This window comes from Condylura cristata, unplaced genomic scaffold (assembly GCF_000260355.1).
Source record: "Condylura cristata isolate star-nosed mole 26May11 unplaced genomic scaffold, ConCri1.0 scaffold00010, whole genome shotgun sequence".
In the NCBI taxonomy this organism is placed as follows: domain Eukaryota; kingdom Metazoa; phylum Chordata; class Mammalia; order Eulipotyphla; family Talpidae; genus Condylura; species Condylura cristata.
The window spans coordinates 4,173,668-4,199,065 of NW_004567111.1; the positions used below are offsets into that span (position 1 = coordinate 4,173,668).

Below are 25,398 nucleotides of genomic sequence, written 5' to 3' on the forward strand. Positions count from 1 at the left end.
AAAAAAAAAAAAAAAAACAGGAAGAGAAGATGGCTGGTATAGTAAATGTTGATGGACATCAAAGTCAGTCCTTGAAGACGAAGCCTCCCACCCCCAAACCACAGAGGAGGGTTAAGCATGAAGAGCTTTGTTTTGCTCTCCATGACGCAGTGACGCATGCATATGAAAGACACACCTCTGTTACTGCAGATCTGGCCATCTGGAGATGTGCATCTTTGCTTGGTCTCCCAGGGGGTGACAGCACACTGGAATTCACATTTATCCCCATGCCAACCAGCCTCGCAGTAACAGTTTCCACAGTAACACTTGCCATGGCCTTTACCCAAAATGAATTTTAGACAGTGAGGGAAAAAAAGCAACTTTCAAAAGCAGAATTAACTTTCTACTGCTTGGTGATCTTTCTGTTTTGCTTCTTGGAACTTATATAATGTGATCATACAAGGTTAGATCAATTAAAATAAGGGGAAAAGAAATAATAGAAAAGTTCCTCACTCTTTAGTTAAAATAACCCGATGATGTATTTTGTCCCCCAAACATCATATTTATCCCTAGACTTAGTCCTTGCACAAAGACAGCAAGCCCAAGTGTTCATTTCTGGAGTGTTAGGCAGGTAGGCTATTACAATGAAAACATTTAAAATAATTGCCGTGAAAGTCTTTTACCTTCTGATCTCAAAGGTATGTCTCTAACTGGACTGTATGTGAGCATTCACTTAAAGGGCATTTCTTGACTCATTAAAACATTTCATTTGACTAGGTGTTGGCTGATAACATAATGCAGGAGTAGACACAGAAATCTGTATACCTGAAACCTACAAAATGCTAGAAACCAATGTTACTTTCATTAATAATAAAAGATTTCATTGTAATTGATGATGCAAAAGCAAAGGAATGTATAGACTTGAATGCACATTTCTTAAACCGGAGGGGATCTTTCACCTTTTCATTCAACTGTGGCTCCAAAGGTGTTCTGTCCTACTCTGTAGAAAGGAGGAAGGAGGCTTTCAGCCGGATCAATGTTCAGTACCCATTTAGACTTATATTGTGGATCCTTGGCTTTGCAACCAACTCTTCTATTTGCATGGAGGTACCTTGATGGATAAGAACCTCCCCCCATCATTTTGTGTCCCGACAATGCCCCGCCCTTTCAACACCCACCTCTTTATAAACTCTTACCTTGAGCATCTGTGCTTCTGCCCAAGCAATCTGTACCCATATCTAGCAACCCCACCACAAATTCCTGCAGAGGGCACGTGTTTTTATCCTCAAACGCACATCTGTGTCCTCTGTTTTTGCAGTTATACTACTGACCATGAATGCTTGTTCTTGTAAATAGGATGTAAACCACATTCACCTTGGATTTAGCTTCTTAAACTATTCTTTGTTTTATAGCAATTTGTGTTTAATCAACATTTATCACTAAAGTCTTTGTGTCTTCCTTTTTTCCTCTCTGACAGCTGTAACCCCAGAACTGGAGGGCTCGTGGGTAAAGCTGTTTTCCTTTCTTAACACTATGGCATTTTCTGGCCAAAGGCAACAGCATTCAGAGAGCCTTGAAATTCATGTCTTCCAGGAAAGCGAGGGGATTCAAGGAATGTTCTAGTACTTGTGCCATTCTTTCTCACCAGCTGAGATATCCTTCAGCAGAAACATACAGAGACAGAGGGGGCAATGGGGAAAGAGACAGACACCAGGCATACAGGCATACAGTGCCATGTTTTCTGTCTAAATGAGCTGAACTTGGGGTAGCCAAATGATATCTCTTCTTAATCTAATAGGCAGTAATGATTTCAGCTGCAAATTTTAATTTTAATGTGCTCTCCTGAGCAAATGTAAAGGCTATTAAACAATTTCATCAATAATAAAATACAAAGCACACATTTTATTTATGAACCTAAAATTCTCTCTACATGTACAAAGCACACAGTTTCATTCTAGTGCTGTGTCACGGCCATGGGAATTTGAACATTACCGAGGAATAAAGCAAGACTGGCATACAAAGCAGAGAGGTTTTCGTAAGAATTGATCCCCTTCTGAAACTAGGAATTTTTCCCCTGCAATTTCAGGAAATCTGCGTAAGGTTTGAGATGTTTAAAGATTACCATGGCATTCACAACTGATCATAAATCTATATTCTCCATGCCCAATTTCTCTGCATATTTATAAAAGTCAGCATTGAACTATGGTTTTATTTTTTAATGGTGACAGAAGTGAATAAGGAAACAAAAATTGCACGCAGCCGTCCCTATATGCAGAAACGGAAAATCCATCCCCGCAAATGAAAATACCATAACAAGACACATCTGGCTAATTGAGAGAAAACAGAAGCTCAGGACAATACACATTCCAGAAAACAAAACAAAACAAAACAAAACAAAAAAAACAAAAAAACAAAAAACATTGCTCTCTGCTTTGAGAGAGCAAGATAATCTGCCTCTGTATTACTTCACTGCTGGGCTGTAAAATCACCTCTCAACAGATTGGCTTCCTGGGGCTGACATAGAAAGACGGACTCTCCCAGACCATGTCCCATCTAGGGGCTGATGGCAGGAGCACTGTTATCCATGGCAGAGGAGGCTGTACCATGAAGCTGCTTAAGCCCCAAACAAATGAAAATAACAAGTGGAAAGGTGGAGTTCAACAGTTTCTGTTAGGTTATTTCAAGTTAAATGTTTGTCCTTACACAGGCAAATGGGTTTGCCTTGGCAGTGAGCATTACGTCACACTGGCCCCAAGCATGTCCCCTTCTTCTGTATTTATCTGTAATAATTGGAGGTGAAACATGCAAAGGGCAAATGCAGAGTATCTATGGGTAGATTTATCCAACTGTTCTAAGTTTGGGGCTGATCCCTTTAGAAGAATTGTCTGGACAGCATCTAGCTTAGGTCACTGGCCTTGAAAATGAGTAGAAGGTGCTTATTTGTCCATGAAGCAAGGAGACTAGAGAAGAAAGGGCAAGCAGGCCCCAAAATGGAATATCAGGATGGGCACAGGAATCGAATCTACAATTTGTTTTTGTAAACAAAGCCAAGGTCGCCAGATATCACTGTCAATTTCCCTATGACCCTCTGTTTTTCCCTGTTCACACTTGTCCCTCATCCTTCCAGGTCAAAGACTCTTCTGAGATCACTCTGCTTTCAGGACAGGATGCCATGGACCAGAAATTTGTCCCTGATAAATGAAATAAGCACTGATTATCAATAGAGAGGTGAGGCCAGAGGTAACCAGAGTGAGAGGTGTAGGAGCCCAGAAGGAATTCTTGCGTTCTCATTTTCCTAGTCCACAATTGCAAACTAAAGAGTGGGACGGACCTGAAGATAGGTGGTGAGGAAGGACTCTTTCCACGGAGCTCCCATGCAGGCCACGGAAGTGGGTCTCTGGAGTGAGGGGTCAAGTCCTGGGCACCAGGCAGACATAAGCCTAAATGCCAGCATAATTGCTGACTGACCATGGGCAAATTAGGATTTTATCCAAACTCCAACTCCCATACTCCAAACTCTGGCATAATTGATTCTTTTTTGTCAATTAGTTTATTTATGTTTGCATACAAGATGCAGTGCAAGCCAGCAGTGTGGAATAGTAAGTGGATTCACTGAAGACAGAGTGGGAAGAACTGGCAGACTGAAATACACTGCTGAGGGAAGCAGCAGGGGCGTCACTGCAGTGTGGAGTAGCTCCCTGGCCAGGGAGTCAAACTTGTGCTGAAGTGGCTGCAGATGGCATCACAGTGCTGTACTTAACTGCTTGCACCACCAGGGATGGCCCTGGATAAACTGATTCTTATCCTAAGGTGAGACTGTGACCTTTACACGATGTGTGTTAAGGACTTGCTGCAGCGCTGGCCATTAATGTTAAGTACTTCTTATAAACCAATGTTACCTCAATGCATAAAGGCATGTGGCTTAGAAAGGGAAAGAGAACAAAAATAAAGCATGTAGTTGAGAAATTGGGAGTAAAGAAACAAAATAAATCAGCTAAGAAGAGCAGAGAAGTTGGAGTCTAACTAGGCCCACTTCAGCTGTGCAACTGGCTGGTTGTCATAGTGATCTGGTGTCTTCTGGGAACCACTGGGTGTTGCACATAAAAGTGCTAGTCAACTCAGAAGGTCTTAGTCTAACTTTTACATGAAGTGCTTTCCTTTAATAAACACAGGCTCAGATCAAATTAACAAACTTAGTGTAGAAATTGATAAATGTACAATGAATGGAAGCTGAAGTACTTTTATTAATTTCTGAAAAAATGAACATACATACCTCCACATATTTCTTCTGTTTCATCATCTATGCATTCTCTATCATCACACTCACAAAATTTACCATAAACCAATCCATTTCCATCGGTATTATCACACTTACACCTGCCGCAGTGACATGTACCTGGACCATTAAAACAAAGCAAACATCACTTGTTAAATGCATATAAATTACAATTAATGAATTTGTCCTATTTTCCAGGAAATAGAAATTCAAAACAGTTTAAAATACAAATTGTGGATTTCTGTGGGTATAGACAGATAACAGGACATTCTTTCTTGAGAGTATTATAATACAGCAATTATATTTTACAGCACATAGCTATGGTTGACCTCTAACAGTTTCATGAAAGTAAATTTGATCTCAAGTGAAAAGCTACTTTATTCACATCCATCCCATTGATGCATGAATGTCTATCTTCTGATTTCACGTGGGTCTTAAGTGAAATAAAGCAGAAAATTCTAAGCATTATGAGGGATGTAACCTTGCTTATCTTCCTCATCAGTATTTAGTCTCTGCTTTGCAAAATATTTGAACTTATCATTTATATAGTAACTGTTTTGTGGAATTCATTATCAAATGCATAGCTGAAAAATATATGATTTAATCATTTCACATCTGCAGTCTTACACTGAACACATGTAATGGCAATGGGTTTTGTTAGTCACAAGAAGCTAAGGGTAACCCTCAGGGTAACTCAGGGCAGATCAGGCTTTTACAGAAGCACTGGAGTCATCTGGTCTACCACACACCACATTCTCAAACAAATTCTTGGATTGGACTACAATCCTGGAATAGAATGAATTCACTGACAGAAAGACAGCATCTAAATGATATTGAATGGTAAAATGTTCAACTGAAGAGCATCCTTTTTGGTATTATTTTTCAATTTCTAATTGTTCATCACAGTAATCGAAGCATATATATTGAGACATTAGCACTCATGAAATACGACCCTACAGGTGGAAGTACAACAGAGATTAAGTCAACCATAATTCTCCTCTTGAGTTTTATATGAGAAAAAGCCAAGGCAATAAAATAAATGGTGAAGAAGAAAGTGTTGGAAAACATAGGAAGGGAATTGAACTGAGACACGAAGGTCAACGATAGTGTCTCTAGGGGAGAAGCTCTTCCCTGAGAAGAAAACGCTACATAAAAAGGAAAGCTAAGAGAAGTGAGATGGTAAAGAGTCCCACTTCCAGCAGGAGACAACAACACAAGCTTAGGACTGAAGAGAAAATAAAAGAAAAAAATCAGAGCTCGCCAGACTCGAGGAAATAATGTGGAATGAGAGGACCGCAACCACGGAAGATCTTGTTGACGGAGGTTTTACAGGTCACGTTAAAGACTTTCTAACTTTAATCCAAGCTAGTGAGAAGCCACAGAAATAGTTCTACAAGGGGGTACTCTCTACAACACACATTTTCACTAGATGATTTAGTCTGTCAGATGGAGAGTGATTTAAAAGGTGACAAAGTGGGCAGGAGGAAATGAGTTAGTCGACTTCTCTGCAGAAATGATGATGGCAGCTGAGCAAGACTGTGGGAAGGAATATTTGGGGAGGAAGAATGGATGATGTGGTGACTGAGCATGAAAGGAAAGGGATGGGGAGGAACCAAAGAGGGTGTTGCTATTTGACTTAAGTGACTGGATATTGGTAGTGAGGTCAACTGGGGAGAGCACAGAGTGAGGTCTAAGGCAGACTTGTAGCCAAGTGCAGGTTTTAACCTCCTTAGCTCTCCATATTTCATTTCAGAGATCTGTAAATAATATCTGTCTCATACAGAGAGAACCAAGTGATAAATATATCACCCAATTACCTTTCTGAAATCACTATTGCACCTAGTACCTAGTAGCTTTCTATAAATCCTGGGTTCTTTCCTTTCCCCCATTAAAATGCTGAATATGTAAGCATTACTTGCGCTGGATTTAGTCCATATTATGGACCCCAAAATGACCTGTTTTCATGCATTGTCTGTGTGATTCTGTACATCATTCACTAGCAATTTGCTGTTATCTGTAAGAAATTTTTTTCTCATAGCCTTATACAAATGGTGATTTGGTAGTTTTGAGCTTCATATTTTTCTTCTCTGAAAGGAGATGTGAAAATTTCCTTTATTAGCTTCAGTTTCTTATGTTTCTTTTTATTAAAGCTATTTTATACCATGAAAGTTCATTTCAAATCTGAAGTTTCAATTCCTGGTATTGCCTCATCCCATTTTTTCCTCTAATTATCACCCTTCTTTTTCATTTTCACATTGATTCATATTGTGCTTTAGCCATCCGTGGGTCTAGTCATTAAGTGTTTTTTGTTATCCATTATCTTTTTGGCAAAGCATTGGTACTGGCTATTAGAGATAATAAGATGAATAAAATTAAACTAATTAAATCATAGACATGGAAGAACAGTTAGATAATCAATAATTTATACACACACACACACATACAAAACCAGATGACTCAAAGGCATTTGCACAAGCAGATCTGTGAGAAATGTTACACATCTCAGTCTGGCTCTGTGAAGGAAAAAAGGAGTAATTCTATAATTGGTATTGGATGTAAGAACTAAGTTTCAACAAGAGAAGATGTAGAAAAAAATCTTGTGATGTTGAGGGAAGAGCCTGGGTGGGTTAAGGAATAAGGATGGAGAATTGTCTGATCTAGTTGGGAGAAAAGGCAGAGTGCAGAAGATCCAGAAGATGGGTCCAGGATTTTTGATTTTACCTCTCAGGATGCCAGCAGCCCTCCTGGTTTGGAGCAGGGCATCACTAGGGCTGTGGGTGCAGGAGTTGTCTTAGGGAAGGTAGGAAGTCTCCGCCTCTGAATCCTGCAACTTGTCCCTGACATCCCCACAGGCAGTACTCTCCTCTCCACACATCTGAGCCGTTCCTGGCTGGTGTGGGAAGTTTACAACAGCGCAGAGTCTTCCTGTCTCACCCATCAAGCAGAATTCACAAGCGAGGCTCTGAGCCATGACAGATGGAAGTCCAGACCCAAGCGCCAGCCTCCCATGCCCGTGCTCTGTCATGATGCTTCTCTTTCTTGGTTGCCAGTTAGCGCAGTCTCTGGGATTGGTCTTCTGCTTCCTGCTGGATTATTTTAGCTCTAACTTTTCCTCCTGCCCAATATAGGTGTCTTTCTCTAGGATGACGTCCTCATCTGGAACACCAGCCTACAGGCTTTGCACGGTGTCTGAGCCTCCCCTTGGCTCTGAGTGCTGTCTGTGTGCCTCTGCAGGGATGCCTGTGCGGCACCTTCACCCAGCTACAGCTCACCTGTCCTTCAGTATTGTTCCCCTCTCATTCACCTCTTCTCCCCCTTCTACTCCAAGTTTCTTCCAGCAAAACTCATTGTATTATGGTGGGCGGGGTTGGGGGGTGGTTAGTAGAAGGAACTTACGGATTAGTGAAATTTAGTGGATTTGGGAGATAGTCCTGATACAGGCTGGTAGAAATAGACACTGAGAGAAATGTGCTAATGAAATTGCCAAAGTAAATTTGGAAGTCTTTGATACTGAGAAGAGAAAAAGAAAATAAAGATCTAAGTGGAATGCTGAGTGTAGATGTATGCTTTGGCCTAGTAACCTTAGTTCTAGAAATTTACTTTGCAGATGCACCTCCAAAAATACAAAAACAACTTTGCATCAATTCATTCATTCATTAATATTTCAGTTTTAAAATATTGGAAACTGCCTACTGTCATAGTAGATTGACTGAATCAACTGTCACCAGCATGGAAATGAGTTTTACGCATCTTAAAAAAAAAAAATACCATGAGACAGTTCTATGAACTAATTGGGAATGGATTCCAGAAGAAAATGTCGAGTAGTAAATGGGTAAATGGCATACTATCTTCTGTGCAGGAGGAAAATTTCAATAAGAGCATGCACATATACAAAGGTACATGTTGTACCTTTACAATAAATAATATCCACAGATACAACTGAATGTTTAGCAAAGTTGCTTACCTGGAAGGTGAGAATCAGGAAAGAGCTGATTCTCTGAGTGTATAGTTTTGACTTTGGGAGATTATTCCAAAAAATAACCCTTCTATCAGAGAAAATTATGTACATGACCAGGCATGTTCATTATCAATGACCAGCGGGTTCTTGGCTCACGTGGGGTCTCCTCTCCCTTGAGGTCCCTAGGCCGTACTTAGTCCAGGAGGAAAACCCTCATTTTGACCCATTCACTTTAGAATTTACATCCATGTAGAGTATCCATATATATTATGTCATGAAATTTGTTCTTTTTTCCCACTAATCTGCCCGATGTTAACTTAATTGTTTTACTAATCCTAGAATTCACCCCAAAGGGGTGGGGAGAAATTTCCTCTATACCCTTTTGAATTTAACCCACATGGAATCATTCATTGCTGACTAGATAGTAAATTTTATAGATTGCAAAATATCTCCACCAACCCTGTACCAACAGGGAGGATATTCAAGTCAGATCCTCACCTTTCGTTTGTAGAATACTGACAAACGCCTCCAGAGCTACATGCGATTTTCTCTGAGAGCTGTAAAAACCCACTAGAGTCCAGCCCAGACCTCAAAGCAATCGAACCAGAGCATGTAATGTAGGGCAAGAGCTTTCTCTGGTCCAATCCAGTGGGATTCACGGCTAAAGCCTGAGGTTTATCTCTCAGATGCCCTATACTCAAATGCTAAAAGAATGTTTCAATAGAGTAACTCTGGCCCACACCATAGAAACCCAAACCATGTTTGATTTGTTTTATATGGCTCTGATAATTCCTGCGAACATCCTCTCTGTAAATGTCTACGTGAATATTTCTAAACAACTCCTGTGAAATATAAAAATATTTTGGTCAACAAGAAATTGCCCTATTGTCTGATGTGTTCCTATTTCCTATTATTGCTTTATTATATCCTTTGAGTTTCACTCCCAGTCCAACTGAAATTTCCATGGCAAAGGAAAAAAGATTGGCTGCATTTGATGCTAAGGTATAAATTCAAAACACCTTTGATCTGTTACAGCAAATAATTAAGGCCATTTATGCAAATCCTTTTTAAAAGGATTTTACTTGAAAATGTAGGATTACTCCTACATTCCAAGCCATGCTCACAATTTATATAAAACATGGTGGTGATGTTTCCAAGGAACACCCTGCTTGAAGGAGGCTTTGGGAACAGCTGGAGAAGATCCAATTTGCTGGTCTCAGCAAGATGACAGTGTGTTGTTTCGTTTTCTTATCAATTTATCTGAATTTCATTTCTCAAAATCTACTCTAAAGCAGGCTCACTTGGGTTCGACCTTTCTAGATACCCACACATTTCCACTGAAGACTAGAATTTGCTGTCTCACTTAATAATTTTCATAGGCTAGAATGCTTACCTGCATTTGAGCAGATGATATCCTGAGAATTCTTGCACATCTCGTTGCTTTCTTTCTTTGTCAGGTCACAGTGAGTGGGGTACTGGCAGGCAGCCCCCCACCATCCAGGCTCACACTCACACTTACCGCAGTCACACTTTCCATGGCCTGAGGGTAGAATGACACCCAGTTAGTCTCTGTGTTTACAAGGGAAATCATCCTTGCAACTACAAGCTGGAAGTCTGAACTATAAAAATTTCAAACATGCCTTTACAGCCACTGAGGGGAACTGCTATAATAGACAACATAATGGCGTATGTGAATTTTATCGCCATCATCAACTTTGATAGATCAGTCTAAAAGTACTGAATTAATGCATAGTGTCATTAAATAGGTAATAAATGATAGTCCTAATAAACCACAAGGTCAGAATATTTAGCCTTAACAAAAATCCACCTGATACCTCTACATTTAAGAGACAAATGCTCAGTAAAATTATTTTCATTTAAATGCACTGTATGACACATAGAAATCCCACCTCTCTGTAAAGAATCTACATTAAACGCCACTAGGTTGACCCTTGGTCTTATATATATTTGAATTTAAACTGTAGTAAAATTATAGGTATATGTTAAATACTACCTTGGGATAAGTTGGGATATGTTAAATACTACCTTGGAGTAAAGGGGATGTATTTTATTTCATGATGAGAAAAATTGATTTGGGAATCAAAAGGCTAAAAGTTATATTTATCTGTCACCACAGAGACATCTCAAAATTTCATGCCCTTAAATCAAATTGTACTGTTTTATTGTGATATGCACTTGATTAAGTCCTACTTGGAGCCTATATGTTTATACAGTCCGCCCTGCTCACAAGTACGCATAATCCTTGGCACTTGTCCTCAAGGAACCTGTAATCCTCAAAGTTGAGGCTGATATGAACAAATGAAGGTGTATCTTCAGTCAGGAATGTTTGTCAGATGTTGAGTGCACAACACAGTTTATGACCTGAAGATAGGGGAGGAGAAAGAAACCTGGACTGTTTGAGGTATTCCTTCAAAGGAGAGCAGAATTTGAGTAGGCTCTAGGCCAGAGTCTTCTTACCGTACTGAAGATAATAATATTGTCTTAAAGCCTGAAATGCATAGACCACAGTGGAATGGCATCATTGATCGGCTGCCATGGTCATTCAGCGTGGCAGCCAAATCTCCACAATGAGATCCAGATGGTGGCGGGAACTAGTGGCTCCGAGGCATCCCACTTGGGCTTATGCAGCAGACCCTGAATCTGTGATTGGCTGTGACTTCAACCCTGTTGTGTGCCCATGTACGTGACTCTATTCCCATTTCATATTTCCAATTAATTATTCCATTTTACAAACAAAACCTTGGGTGCACCTTAATTGCAATTCATGGTACTCAGTGCACATTACCCTGTCAAATTGATTGTGTCGTTTTGCGTTCCTGTCTGACCCAGTGGATATTGACAATCTCAGTCAACTTGGTATCATTTACAAGCATAAATGATCTCTCCTGCCAACAATCTAGTCTATTTAAAAGGGTATTAAGTCAAATTCTTGAAGTGGCTAAGCCGCTTTTGCTAAATGAAGTACCTTGATAAGTGTAACGGCTCTAATAATGTTAGTGTATTAGGCTGATATACAGGAGATCATCACTTTTATAAGTTGAATATTAACTATTTCTCATGATTCATCTCAATAAAAAGTCTTGTTATCAACAACAGCAAATAGACAAGAGTTTGAAGATTAGGTAGTAACTATTTGCTGAATCTAGAATAAAAGGATACTCAATGTTCCTTCTATATTGGACTGGATATTGTTAATCAGATCCTAACTTAATGTATATGTAATGGATGGGTTATGTGTGGGGGTGAAAGGTTACATATTTTTTAAGTGGGAGAGATATTAAAAACGGGAGGGGAAATGTACAGATGATAAAGAAGAGCCATCCACCCAAATTAGAACCAATGGAGCATCAGTCGAAGCAATATTTTAAGGTGCACATACCCCAAATGTCATCCGTGGCGGTCATTTCAATAACAACTTCCATAACTTACTGGGTAGTAAGATAAACATGGAGGATAGGTTCTATCATATTCTTCCTTTAGTGTGCCATGATGTACATCATGAACCTCCACAGAGGTCCTATCGTGGTCTAATTATTTCACTGTAGGTAGCTCAGTATACATATATATATATATTTTGGAGGAGGGTTAAAGGGCACCTTTTCCTCCTAATTTGTATTAACATCCTAGACCAATATTGTCAGAGTGTTCATTTTTTACTGTACCTTTAGCATCTGATCAGAGAAAGAGATGAAAGTCAAATAGGATCAGGTCATTTGCCTTTATATTGTTTCTAAATTTCATACTTAGTAAAGACCTTTTTTTTTAAATATGTATTTTTTAAATTAAAGTGACACTAGTTGCCAACATTGTACACTGTCATATGACCAGAACTCTAAGTGCCCCCCCGCGGTGAACATGACCACATCATACTCCCCACCACTGTCCTGGGGGCCCCCCACCCCTCCACCGCCCCCTGGCAGCCATGCACTGTCACCCTTCTAGGGCTAATTTTCTGTCTGGGGCTGCATGGCTCTTTATTTCTCTATATCCACATCAGTGAAACTATCCAGGATTTATAGTAAAGACTTCTTTGATTCACTTTCCTCCACTAAGGAAGCCAAATAAGATTCAATTTTTGACTGTCAATAATGCCCTGCAGAATCTTATTTGGAGGTAAATATACAATTTTTAACAGAGAAAGTCATCTTCAGACTCTTTTCACTTTATCCAAGTGAGCAACCACACAGTCTCCGGGAACCGGTCTCTCCCTCACGGCAGCCAGGTAATCTGCCTAACAGTGCCAATCACACGGCTGCAAGACAGTGCCCTTTTTCAAAATAATTGACGCACTGTGTATAGTTTCCTGGGACTGCCGTACCCACCACTGTAATCTGAAACACAGCTGCAGAAGTTGACTCCCAGTTCCAAAACCCAGACACCTGAAGTCAAGGGATCCCAGGCTGGTGCCCTGGGAGTGTCCGGATGAGACTGCATGTCTCCTGCCGGGGTGGTCGCGCGTGGGCTCTGTGGCTTGTGAAGCTGCTTCCAAAGCCCATTTGTGTCTCTACGTGCCTCCCTGTGTGTCTGTCTTCATGTCTTTCTCCTCTTCAGGGGGCTCCAGCGCTTGGCTTGAAGCCCTCTGACTTCCGTCTGACTCATCTTGATTTCCAACATCGCCAAAAACCCCGTTTCCAAATATCACATTCACTGACCCCAGGTAGTGGGATTTCATTCAACTTTTGGGGAGTCACAGTTCAGCCTGCACTAATGCAGCTCATAGATACTGACTATTGTTCTCTTCCTGAGTCATGTTCATGTAGAAAACGGGCAACTTTTCCTCTTAGGTATGAACGCAGGACCTTTCCTGCCCCTTCCTACGGGGTACTGGGAGGGTCTGCGAACCCCCACAGGCATCTGGGCACTTGCCCTGCTTGGCTCTCCTCTCTGGGGTCAGCCCACAAAATGCCTCTTTAGCCTCCAGTCCAGGCTGAAGAAGTGGGCACGACCACGTGCCTTCAGGGAAAGCCCAGCAAGCTAGGGAAGAGACAGGGGACTTTGCGGGTGGAAAGTTCTGGGTCGCAGGCAGCTCAGTCGAGGTCAGCATAGGGGGTAGGCTCAGGCCCCTCGTCACCATGTCCCCCTGGCCTGTGAGACACCCACCCTACCCCGGGCTTGGGAATGATGAATTATACCTGGAGAGGCCCACAGAGGCTCCCCTGCATCATGGGGGCCATAAGAGATCTCTGCTTGCTCAGAACAGAGGGTGTCTCTAGCCCAGTGAAGCGTCTGTTCTTGGCTATCTAGACTACCAGCTTCCCATAACGCTATACTAACTAAAAGGTCTTCTGAAATACTGAGGCTGTGTGTGCGTGTGTACCTGTGTGATACTTGCATGAATTTGGGGGATGTGTTTGACTTGATGAAAATGACTACCTAAGAATCAGTCAAAGCATTGTGCCTTGATTTGCTGTAATTTGTATTTCATCCCTTGATTTCAAGTTATCAGAATGCTAACCATTCTATTAACTCAGTAGCTCCCTAGGAGAGCTCTGCTGTAAGTTGTCATAAAGTGGAGAGTAAAGAAAAGTTGCTGATAAGTTGATCATCTTGACTGAAAAAAATGAAATGATTGTGTTGCGAGCAAGTCAAAGAACATTAAGTCATGCATTCTCTATAATACAAAGATCACCCCAAAGAAAAATAAATACCAATAGCTGGCCTGGAGACTAAGTTGAGCTCATTTGTGCTCACTTTTAAAACGTTTCAGTAACTCAGGAGGTACTTTATAAAATTTAAAAACAGTTTATGGACAAGGGAATAAATATTTTTAAATGAGTTGTTATTTAATTTTCTTCAAAATAATTGAAATCTACATCAATAAATAGAATGTGTAAATGGGGAATAAAAACTTAGAAAGGCCACACTTGTTCTTAGGATAGAATACTCTGGTCCTCTGTTCTCCTAGGCCTACCTCACTTCTTGAGGAGTGAAAAATAGAGCTCACTGAGCAAGAAGTCTCTTCCAGAACCATGGATATTTGGTATATCTGCATGAACACACCAAAAATCATACGCAAAGAATAGCAGGACTAAACAGTGAGCTTAGCAAAAAGAACATGGGGGGGGAGGGGTGAGGGCCAGGTGTGGGCGGGCCCGGAGGTCTGGTGGGAGGGATGAGAAACTGCTGAGTCAAAGAGGCCAGGAAACACAGAGCCCCAAGCCTGGGAAACACTGGGTCATCTTCTGCGTGACTTTAACACCACCAAATACACACACTTGCACCCACTCGGAAAAAGAATTCACAGATATTGGAAGAGGAGAGACAAGTTGTAAAGAAGTGGACATTTAGGTGATGGACTGGAAAGGAAAGGCCATGCCTCACAGCCAAGGTATTCAGCCATGTCGAAATGTGACTTTAACTGTAAAGGGAGGCAGGAGACTGCCAGGGCAGCGGCTGTTGCTCTGAAGAAGAGGCTTTCTCTTTCCTTTCCCTCCAGGATGTCCTTCCTGCTCTTGACTCACAAGCTATTTTGTCCCCCATTTTGAACATCTATAGTTACTGTAGTTCTTCAAGAAACAAAAAGTATTGCCATCCCATTCGACTTACAATGCCATTTGTATTTTAGAGCTATAGGGTCGCCTCCCTCAGGCGTTACTACACCGTGCCACCAGCACCTCACCCACAGTCCTGCACCATAGTCCACTTCTGGATAGACATGCTATAGGGGTGATCAAATTTAAAATCTCCAATGGACCCTCCCTGGTGGTGCAAAGGGTAAGAACTCGCTGCTTCAGTGCGAATTAGATACCTCGCCCCGGAGGTGATCCACGGCAGACTCTCCTGACCCGCCCGCTGCTCCCCTCAGCAGTGGACTTCGTTGATCTGCCTGTTCTGCTCCCCTCTCTGTCTCCAGTGGATCCTCTCACCTCCCCTGCACCTCTGGCTTGTACCCCAGTCCTGTATGCATAAATCTTTAAAAATATATATCCAATGCAGAATCATTCTAGAAAATGGAGCTTGTCTTCCCTTCTGCATTAACATACAGATGCTCTGGAAAATAGCTTTTCCATGTTATATTGCACGGCATAACCTACGTATATTAAATTTGTGAGTTACAAATCACTCTTAAGTCCTCGTCTCTTATTTCATTATCAAAATGGCAGGAAGAAGGTATCTCTATGCTCAGTCACAGAAGAAGACGTTCTAGGGCATGTCTTTAAATGATCTCTAAACTCACCAAGTTCTCAAGTTACCCACTCAGCTCAGGTGCCTCAAATGCAGAAGCAAGAGTGAAATCCCCTTGCTTCCTGTTCGTTCCTCTTGCGTTACCCTCATCCTTTTGCCTCCTCCCTCAGCCCCAGAGACTACGCCAAGTCCTGTTCTTTCAAGGAGTTTTCATTGCTTTGTTTTCTGGTTCTCCTAGGGTCCCCCTTCCTCTCTCTCCTCCACTTCAACCTCAGCCTCCTAAGAATGATGAAATCCAACGACTGTCTCATAGTCTTTACAAACTGTAGTCAACGCTCCCTCTGCCAAACACATCCTTATCTTTGGCCCCTGCTCCAAATCCTTTCCCCTTTTTATTCATATCTCCCAAAAGGGTATTTTTCAGTTCCAGTCTCACTATATCTTTCCAGTCAGATCTTAATCCTACCATTCTACAAACATTTCTGAAGATTATGTACTTCAAAAAACTTAGTAAAATGCTGTTGAGTAGCATCAGCTCACAACACTGTTTGAATGTAGGGGTACAAGCGCACACATCCTCAGGTGTATGTTTTGCGCCCACCTTCCGCTAGAGCACTCAGCTCTCCTCCGTACCCTGGGGCTTCCCCCTTTGCTACCCACTTCCTCATTTCCTGTTCCGGCATCCTCAGCTCTGCAGTAAGATTTCTAGGGTTCGTTTGGATTTGTTTCATCTGTGTCCTGGTTTTATTTCTCTACTCACATATGAGTGAAATAATCTGGTCTCTGTCTTTCTCATCCTGACTTATTTCTCTTAGCGTCATCCCTCCAGTTCCATCTAGCTGTAAGGTTTCATCCTTCTTTTAGCGCCTGCTATTCCATTTGCACATGTCCACATCTCGGTCCTCTTAGCTGTCATTGCACACTTCAGTGGTTTCCACATCTTGGCTATTGCTAATAGCTTTGCCATGAACACAGGTGTACCTATAGCTCTTCAAATTAGTGTTTCTATATTCACCAGGGAGAAGCCTAAGACGGGAATTGCTGGATCATGTGGTAGAACTATATGGTTTTAAAGATTTATTTATACTTACAGAACTGGGGTACAGGCCAGAGGTATGGTGGGTGAGACAGAGCGGGGAGCAGAGCAGGCAGAATGACAAAGTCCACTGCTGAGGGCAGCAGCAGGTGGATCAGAAGAGGTCTGCTGTGCCATGTGGGTCAGCTCCCTGCCTGGGAATTGAACTCGTGCTGCAGTGGCTTGGGAGACCTTCCTAATGCGGTGCTTTAACCCACCAGAGAAAGCACAGAAATATTTTTAATGTTTCCAGAACCCTCCACCCTGTATATCATAGGAGCTGGACCAGGTTCATTTCCCACCAACAGTGTCACAGGTTCCTTTCACCCCACAGTAAGCCCAGCTTTGCCAACCAGATGTAACTATGAAGGAGACCTGAGATTAAGGTCACCCTATCTGAAAGTAACAAATGAGCCTGCCACCATTTCCTGATTTCTGACAGAAAAACATGAGACTTTTGGATCAAAGTCCAAGGAGTGGATCCCTCACACCAAGAGCACTAGCTGAAATAGCTCCTTGAGTCAGTCACATGAGCCTCAGGACAACAGGACGAAGCTCAGATGATGCTTGCAAGTGCGGGAGGTTGTGTGACAGGGGAGGGACCACGATAGAGAAACCGACTCTTACAATGGGAAGCGAGCAGCCTGAGCTTGGCCCAGAAGGAACATTGTTCTATCACACTGGGTTCCCAAGAAAATTTCCTCTGCTCCAGAGACACACAGGGTCTGTCTCCCCAGACTATTCCCTGTAAATGTCCATGAAGAATGTTCGAGAATGAAAGCAAACACTGTCTGTGTTGACAAAATGTGCAGAAGTACAGGTGACCATGGGAGAGTGACTTCCAAACACTTATTAGTATCTTAGCACCTACATTTATTAACAAAGTTCCATTGCATGCAGCCGCAACAACTTAGTATCCTATTTTGAAGTTTTGGTCTTTCAATGCTAAAAATAACATTATTATAAGTATTTTTCCTTGCACATGCATCTTTGTGCAGAAATATGAGTAGATCTGTAGGCAAGTTACTATAAATGGAGTTTACATTAAAAGGTATGAGTATCCTTAAGATTTTAATGTGCACAAATTTGTTTCCAATACTATACCAAACACACTCCCACCGACAGTGTGTGAAGATACACTTGTCAGCTCACAACACACACTATTCTCAAACAACATGTGTCAGTAGAGCTTTAAAACCCATGCTGTGTGTTTCCACTGGTATGTGTCTGTTAGGGTTTTGGGTTCAACCTCTTCTCATCGGTTCACAAATCATTTTTGTTTAGAAATAAAACCAATTTTGGAGAAAGGAGTCAATTATGCTAAGTTATAGTTAATACATACTAGCTTTACTTGGCATATATTCAGATACACACTAGCTTACAGTGAAAAATAGAGTCAATTTCAATTCATGCGATGACTATTTGTTATTCCTTATAAGAATCACTTTTTTCATGTAGATGTTTGGTTTTAGCTGTGGAAGACCTAAATCACATCATATTTTCTTTCTATAACTTTTCTTCTAGGTCAATATAAACTAGAGGACTCAAGTGTAGTTTAAAAACCTGCTTTACATACTTGAAATTATAATTATCTTTCAAATGACTTTTGCAAATGACTCATTCTAATACTGGTAAATTATGGTTCATGGTTTGCATAGACATTAATAATAAGCTTTAATTCATATGACATTTAATGCTTGGTTCAAATAGAGTTTCTATTATGTAATAAAAATTCAACATAGGATTAATAAATGCTCATAAAAGTATCGCACAATTATTTTCTAATAAACTGCATCTAACTAACTATAGATAATTATTACTAAAACCAATTGCTTCTCACACAAATAATCCTGTTTCTGTTTTTCAAATGAGAATGTAGATTACATTTAGAGACCGTTTTAAGGTAAAATGCCTGGGATGTGATTACAGTAATTGAACAGGTTGTGATCCATATCAAACCATTAATTGTCTAGGAAAGGAGAGGAATGTTTCTGCTTTACATGAAAAACACATGTACCCTTAATTACTAGTTTACAATATTTGTTTAATCAGAATTATTGAATCTCACATGCTCAACAAGTTTGTATATTAAATGAAATCAATTGTTTAGCTATTAAAAGTCACACTTTCATGTCAACTTTTGTCAGACACAGCATGGCTAACACAGTCACTAGTACTGCTGCAGGTTGTCAGTTCTAAAGGCTAAGCTCAAAGCCTGTCTTTGAAATGATGTGTATATCACTAGAGACTAATTTGCACAGAAAATTACCTTGAGCTGGTATATTTTTATTATTTAAGATATATATTCTACTTTAAGTATTGCTTAAATGACTTAGCCAAATCATTTTACTTCTTAGTGTCTTTTCAAATAAAGAGATAAACCAACCTAGAGAGTCAATTTCTGACATTGGAGATGAGCTTTCAGGGAGTCAGAATAGATGTAATCTTTCTGTAATGAGACCTGTAATACTCGATTGTATCTCAGTGTGCACTTCACATGCCTTAGGAGGCCAGGCATGGGCGGGATGGAAGGGAGGGTTTAAAGGGCTCACCATTCTAGTGATACAGTGGTCGCCGGTGGGAAGGCACCGGGAGCCATAGCAGGTTAGGAAATGATGAATGGATCATCGACTAAAATATCCACCCTAAGTATAGAAATGAGCAAAGAAAAGCTGAACAGTAGATTTGTACTTTCAGCAGTGAACTTAATGTAGTTACATACTTCATACACACAGTGATTCTCCATGACGCACCTGAAACTTACATCATGAAATGAACACCTGAAAGGTAACTTAAAGTAACTCAACATTTAAAGACATAATGCAAGGCTACTTCAACAAAACTATGTAAATAAATTAATAATAAATACATAGAAGACATAAAAACTAAAAGATAAAATAATCTTACCTACATCTACCAGAAAAATTTGTTTTGTGCCATTGATTTAAATTGAATATTTAAAAGTCATTGCTCTCTGGAACATACACACATACATTCTGTCATCCCCAAATATTGAGCTGGCATACCTTTGATGAATAGCATACCTAATCAACTCCAATAAAATGAACAAGACTTAGAGTTTGGAATCACTTTTCATTTCTAATCAAAAGCTTTTTAACAGTTTTTAAACATTTACCATTTAAGTGCAAGCATGGAAAATGTTAGAACACAATCAGGCAGGGACCTTAAGGCTGCCCCCTCAAAATAGTCATCATCAAGCATCGGAAACAGTGTACTGGGTTTATCTGGGGGCAGTGCTCAGTTTCCAGTGTCATAATAGAGACAACACAACCCAATCGGACTAGCCAGAGAAGGAAAGCTTGCCCGTGCCCGGCTCCCTGACATGAGCCAACAAAACCCACACAGCTGGCTCTGTGCTTGCCCAGGGATCCAGGCTGAACTCGGTGTCCCCAAGGTGATTAAAATGCAGGGCCATCGTAGCAGATACTCCACGACAATGCCGAGGCCTGTGGCTGCCTGACAGTGCTGAGATTTTGAAATCTGACCACTGAGTCTTTCAATGATAAAATGAATATAATTAACCTCTTAGATTAAACCTTTCAGATTTAGTCTCAGAACTCCAGCAGCTTGTCCATATCACGGTCCTCAGCCAAATATTGATAGACATCACACAGATGTTTTGTGACTCTTGCCCCCAATAGGAATTTTTTATTTTCTCTTATCTATTTAATTATAGGTCTTTAAATAACTGCAACAAAAATTGGGCCTAATGTTAGATGTTAGGACCTAAGGCTTCTGAGTTTCCACTGATAACTGTAATCATCCCTAGCATAGAGAATTGCTATTATTTATATTCATTACTTCTGTCAATTCTTTTACTTTATGAAAAGTGTTACAAATAACAAAACATTTGGCAAGTTTAGGGTTTAAAATTGTTTTCCATCTGTACATTCTCATTTATAACTTCATGTTGGAGAAGAATTACATAGGTCTGGTTTCCTTTCCTCCTTCTAATTGTTAAGTGTCAGTAAGTGAAGGGGACGCGATCAGACTAAAGCAATAGTTTGGGAATGTAGAGCTTATAATTTAGCAGAATTAAAGGGGGAGGAGGGCCACATTTCCCCCAAAATACCCACAACCAAGTAAACACGTTACCTCAATAAAAAAGTAAATTTTTTAAAGAAAACTGGAAGCTGATGATCAGTTCCAGGGTTCATTGGAAACTGTTGTTCCTCAGATACAAGCACCCCGAAAATGTGTTTTAGTTCAAAAACCACCTTACTGAGTCAAGCTCTCATCAGTGTCCCTGGCTCTGCCCAATGTCTCACCATTAGTGACATCAAGGAGCGCAGCACGAATACCCATCATAAATGTGGGTTCTATACCAGATGGATGAAATTTAGATGAAACTAGGTTTCATCCTGTGCTGTTTCTGTTAACCAAGACCCATCTCTGGAAATTATGAAATATACTCAAATAATTTAAAAGTACATTATTTAAAGGATCAGAATGTGATAATATTCATTTCTATTACAAGAGTACAGATAAGTGCAGATACAACTGACTTTCAGTGTTGGTTTGGAGGTGCCCCGTCAACAGGGAAGGGAGAGGGGTGCCAGAAATAGGGGTAAAAACAATCTCAAGGAGAACCTTTTCTCCAATTGAAACTGTGGAAACAGGAGTGTGAGGAGAAATCCACACTGGTGGTAGAATCCGGTTATGCTTGGAAGTAAAAGGATAATCACTAGAGCCACTGTTGTTATCTTAAGAAGTGTAAGATCTACCAGTATGTGTTAGCATATCACTGTCTACAAAGAGAACTGAAAGGACCCTTTATTCTCTAGCAAAATATGTCAGGGAACTCTCCACTCTCCGCTGGAGAAGAGCTGATGAAAAGAATAAAAATGATCCCCCCCCCCACCCCTCTCACTTAGAGGCTCATAGATTAATGGCTCTTAACTAGTAGAAATGGTTCTGTCGCCTTCTCTCTGTCACCTAGATTAGGCCAGCTAGTGACTCTGCTTTGGCCACAGTCTATAATTCTCAACCTCGTGACTCGCCCCTAACAGACCTGATGTGAGCAGCAGTGACTCAAGCTTTGGGGACAGCCAGCCATCAGCAGCGATTCCTGGCAGCCGGAACACTGTCCCTCCCACCAGCTGGTCCCGAATCACTGGAAGTGACATGCTGGTTCTGGGAGTAATTTGAAGATTACCCTGATGGCATCACACAGATCACATGGTTTTATTTTCTCTGTACAGCACAGTCAAGAAACTGATGCATGCCCATTGTAAGTTCAAAGTGCCAAGAGAAAGAAAACAGGCGACCCGGATGGTGAACACTGCCTCTCCCCAGTGAATAAGCTTTGTCGTGCTTGTGACATTTGCCAAGTCACCTGCATGAGTTACAAGTCAGGTTTTCTAAGATGAAAAACAAGCCATCTTGGATGAGTCTGAATCCGGCCCAGAAGGCTCACTTTCAATAAAGGTACATGGTATTTTTGCCCAAATATGCTATCTGGATATTAAAACTCATTACTGTGACATTCAGTTAGCAAAAACACATTCCATTTCCAATGCAGTGGGTGGCTGGCTGCGGGCTTGGGTCTCTTTCCCAGAGAGCTGTGGCGGGAATGGTAGAATCCACCACGCCCACTGTGATTGGCCAAGGAGGGTAAGCGTGGGAAGAGGAAAAGGCTACTTTGTTTGCTATCCAGAAATTAAGGGTATTCACAGATGACTGAAGCCTCCCAGAAATAAAATCAATATCCTATGAAATCTTGTATCTACACTCAAATAAGTATGTTAAGCACAAGGGAGCCTGGAAGGGCGATCCCTTTCGTTCCATGGAACAGGTGTGTCCTAGGAAAGGTAACTGGGAGAATTTTCATCAGGAGACATTGTTTTCATATAGCTTATTTTTTGAATTAACACAAAAGGAAAAAGAAAAGCCTCTGCATGATCTGAAGTTTTTGCTTAATGTTTTAATTTGACTACTTAGTTTATTATTATTTTATTGCAGTATTATTGGTCTATAACATTGTTTCCGTAAGTTGGTCATTGTAAATAGGGTTGCCATGAACTGAATGTGTATATATATCCCTTTAAATTAGAGCCTCTTCACTCTCCTAGGAAACCTAGGAGTGGACTTGCTAGATCATATGTTAGTTGATAAAATTCTGAAGGTGATTCATACTGTTAAGCCTGATCAAAGTACCTGGGGGAGAGAGAAGCAAACTAGATTTACCCTGCAAAACAACTTGGAGTTAGATAGTCATATACTTCCTAAGGATATTTTTTAATCATTATCTTAAGGCTTAAGAAGTTGCCTTGTGACGAGAGTTGTTATAAACGAAACAGGAGTTTTCAGGCTTTTGCTAAAGAAGACAAGGAGACAGTGGTTTTGCCGGCCCGAGCCTCAGAGTAATGCCTGACCTTCCATGTTGTCATTCATCACCACACCGAGGCTCGGAAATAGCGGACGGGTGGCCATTTTCCCATATGTGGGAAGAAGGCGAGGAGGGAGCGTGACCCGTCAAGCTGGATGCAAGTCAGCTCCGGAGCGCTGGGCGCTTCATGCGACGACGTGCATGGAGAAGAAGACGCCCGCCAGGCTGGTGGGGGCAGGGATGCAAGGTCAGTCTGTAATGGGGGCCTCCAGGAAAAGCGGAGGTTCTAGGTTCCCTGCCCCACCCAGAAGGAGGGTGAACTGGGCAGAGAGGAGAATCTAGAGAGGAGACTAAGGAGGAAGGAAGCAGGATGGAGCCAGGAGGACACCTGAGGGGGCCCAGGGAGCAGAGACAGGTGAAGAAGCGGCTCTTGTTTCTTGGCTCTGGACTGGGGGACACAGAGACCCGTGGGAGGTGACTGTGGCAGCGTTTATCTTGATGGTGATGTTGCTCTTTTCCTCCCAGACGTGTCTGGCCATTGCTGACCCTTTTCTGTGGGTCCCGCCAGAGGTGCTTTAGTCTTGTGGCGGGGGCTTTCAGGCCTTGCTCGGCCCACCCCTTTTGGCTGACTTTCAGCCACGAGGGGCTGGGTCACTTTGGGTGCTTGATTTAGAAACTATATTCTTCGTCTCTTGTGTATTGCACACGCATTGTATTAAAGTTCCTTTCCATTAAGGTCTTATGTCTTATCTTGATGCTGCAGATGGCAGAACCGGTTTAGAGCAGGCAGGTGTGGGGGTTCAGGGGTGCCCCTCTCCCTGCCCTGTAACAAATCCACCTGTTCTGTTCCCCACTCTGTCTCTGGTGAATCCCAACATGCACTTCTGGCCTACACCCTAGTTCTTGTCTACATAAATAAATAAATCTTAAAAAAATGAAAGAACGGAAAGAACACAGCAATGTGAGTTGTTTTTTGTTGGTGGTAGCCATGTGGGGTTTTTTTGTTTTCTGTTTTGTTTTGTTTTTGCTGATCTCGGTTGCCCTAGGCTTTTTTGCCTTAAAGTTGAAATGTAAATACCAAACGTTGCCAGGGGCAGAAGGAGGCAATCAAGGTCACATAGCCCTGAGGAGTTCCTGATTTTTCACACCTGGAAGGAGTGAAGATAAAAGCCACACTTCTCCCTGGTGACCAGCAGAGACTTAATGTCACCTCATCTTGGGGGAAATCAGAGACAGAAACGCAAATAAATGTCAGGAGACGCTTCAGAGTCAAAGTTCATCGTGTGCCCACGTGATTTTACAGCCTCAGCTTTCTAAATGGGAAAGGCATGGAGCAGTATAAAAACAACTCCGTCCAGCCTGGGGAGGGACCAGGGAGCTCTCCATGCCCTGCAGGAGACTGGACATCACCTGAGGTGTTTCTACCTGCTCATCCCATAAGCACCATGCACCAGCGAGAGGAGTGGCAGCCAGCAAACACTGGAACCTAACCCACAGCATTTTCTCGACTTTTAACTCAAAGACTCCCTGAGAAGCGTCAAACGTGATTACCTGTGTTGTATCGTGACACTTAGTCACTGTCATAGTTTTTATATCTTTTCTTTGGCATGTGCATCTATTGAGCTATAGGTTAACAAGGATCTTAACATGTTGTCAACACTGGTCCAGGCGAGAGGGTTTCCTGGAACAGACACGGCGCCGATACCCAGTGGATAGTGCCATGTCGAAGGCCTGTGGTCTTGGGACGAGCTGACCCAGCTTTGTAGCGGTGTGATCTTAGACACAACTAACTCTGCCTGAACTTCCAGGATAGATGTGGACACTGATCATTTCCTATCCGTGGTTCATTTACATGTGGTCATCTGCGCCTACAGATTGAAGGTGTCTGCATCACTGCTGCCTTCTGGAGAGAAAGCGGAGGTGGGTGGAGAGCAGGAGGCAGGAAAGCCTGCGTGGAGAATTACATTTCCAAACACAGATGAAAACAGAATTCAAAACACTGCTTGAAAACTATTTCCGGAAGTTACAGATAAACCAAAATTAGCTCCATCCCTTATCCCAGTCTCTAAAGAAAAAAAAAACCTGATTCTTAGACTAGAAAAACATAATGGAGAAAGGGGGTGCAGATTGTTTTATTTTCCTCTGCAACACAATATTTCAGTCTTCTAGTCAAGAAGACAGCGTCTAGGTGTGGGTGTGCAATTGAGTTCATCAGGCCCTCCACGTTGTTACTCTCTCGGATGCACATTTAAGAGCAGAAATAAGTAAAACATTCTAGAAGAGAAGTAGTTGAAAAGGATTAAGTGGCTAAGTCGCATTTTCATTGACTGATGAGAAATGAATTGTGGCTTGAAAACATCACAGAGAAGAGCCGTCCGATGACTCGTTTGAGGTGCTTCTTCTGGAGTCCAAGGCTCCCGAAAGGGGCTGTTTCGTTTTGTTTTTGGAAATTTGCTCTATTGTGAATGATCACTTTGAGTTTGTGATAGACTGGTCTTGGAGAACATGGGGGTTCCAGGCTCCCTGTCCCACCCAAGAAAGGGGGGAGTGGCTAGGGAAGAGGGCTGGAGAAGGAAGGGGTGGGAGCGGGGCGGAGGCACGTTGGCTTCCTGGCC

At 41.6% G+C, this 25,398-nt stretch overlaps 1 protein-coding gene across 2 annotated transcripts in view; it reads right to left on the reverse strand.

Moving 5' to 3' along the window:
- The window catches only part of ITGBL1 (integrin, beta-like 1 (with EGF-like repeat domains)), a 152,151-nt gene that overhangs the window by 85,306 nt on the left and 41,447 nt on the right, over nucleotides 1–25,398 (reverse strand). The window contains exons 3-5 of one of the 2 annotated variants that reach the window (XM_004680050.2): nucleotides 9,607–9,753; nucleotides 4,253–4,375; nucleotides 176–316 (exon numbers count right to left, since the gene is read on the reverse strand). In XM_004680050.2, the coding sequence (XP_004680107.1) occupies nucleotides 176–316; nucleotides 4,253–4,375; nucleotides 9,607–9,753 (411 nt within the window). The remainder of the gene's footprint in view (nucleotides 1–175; nucleotides 317–4,252; nucleotides 4,376–9,606; nucleotides 9,754–25,398) is intronic. The other variant, XM_012723185.1, reaches the window with a different exon arrangement.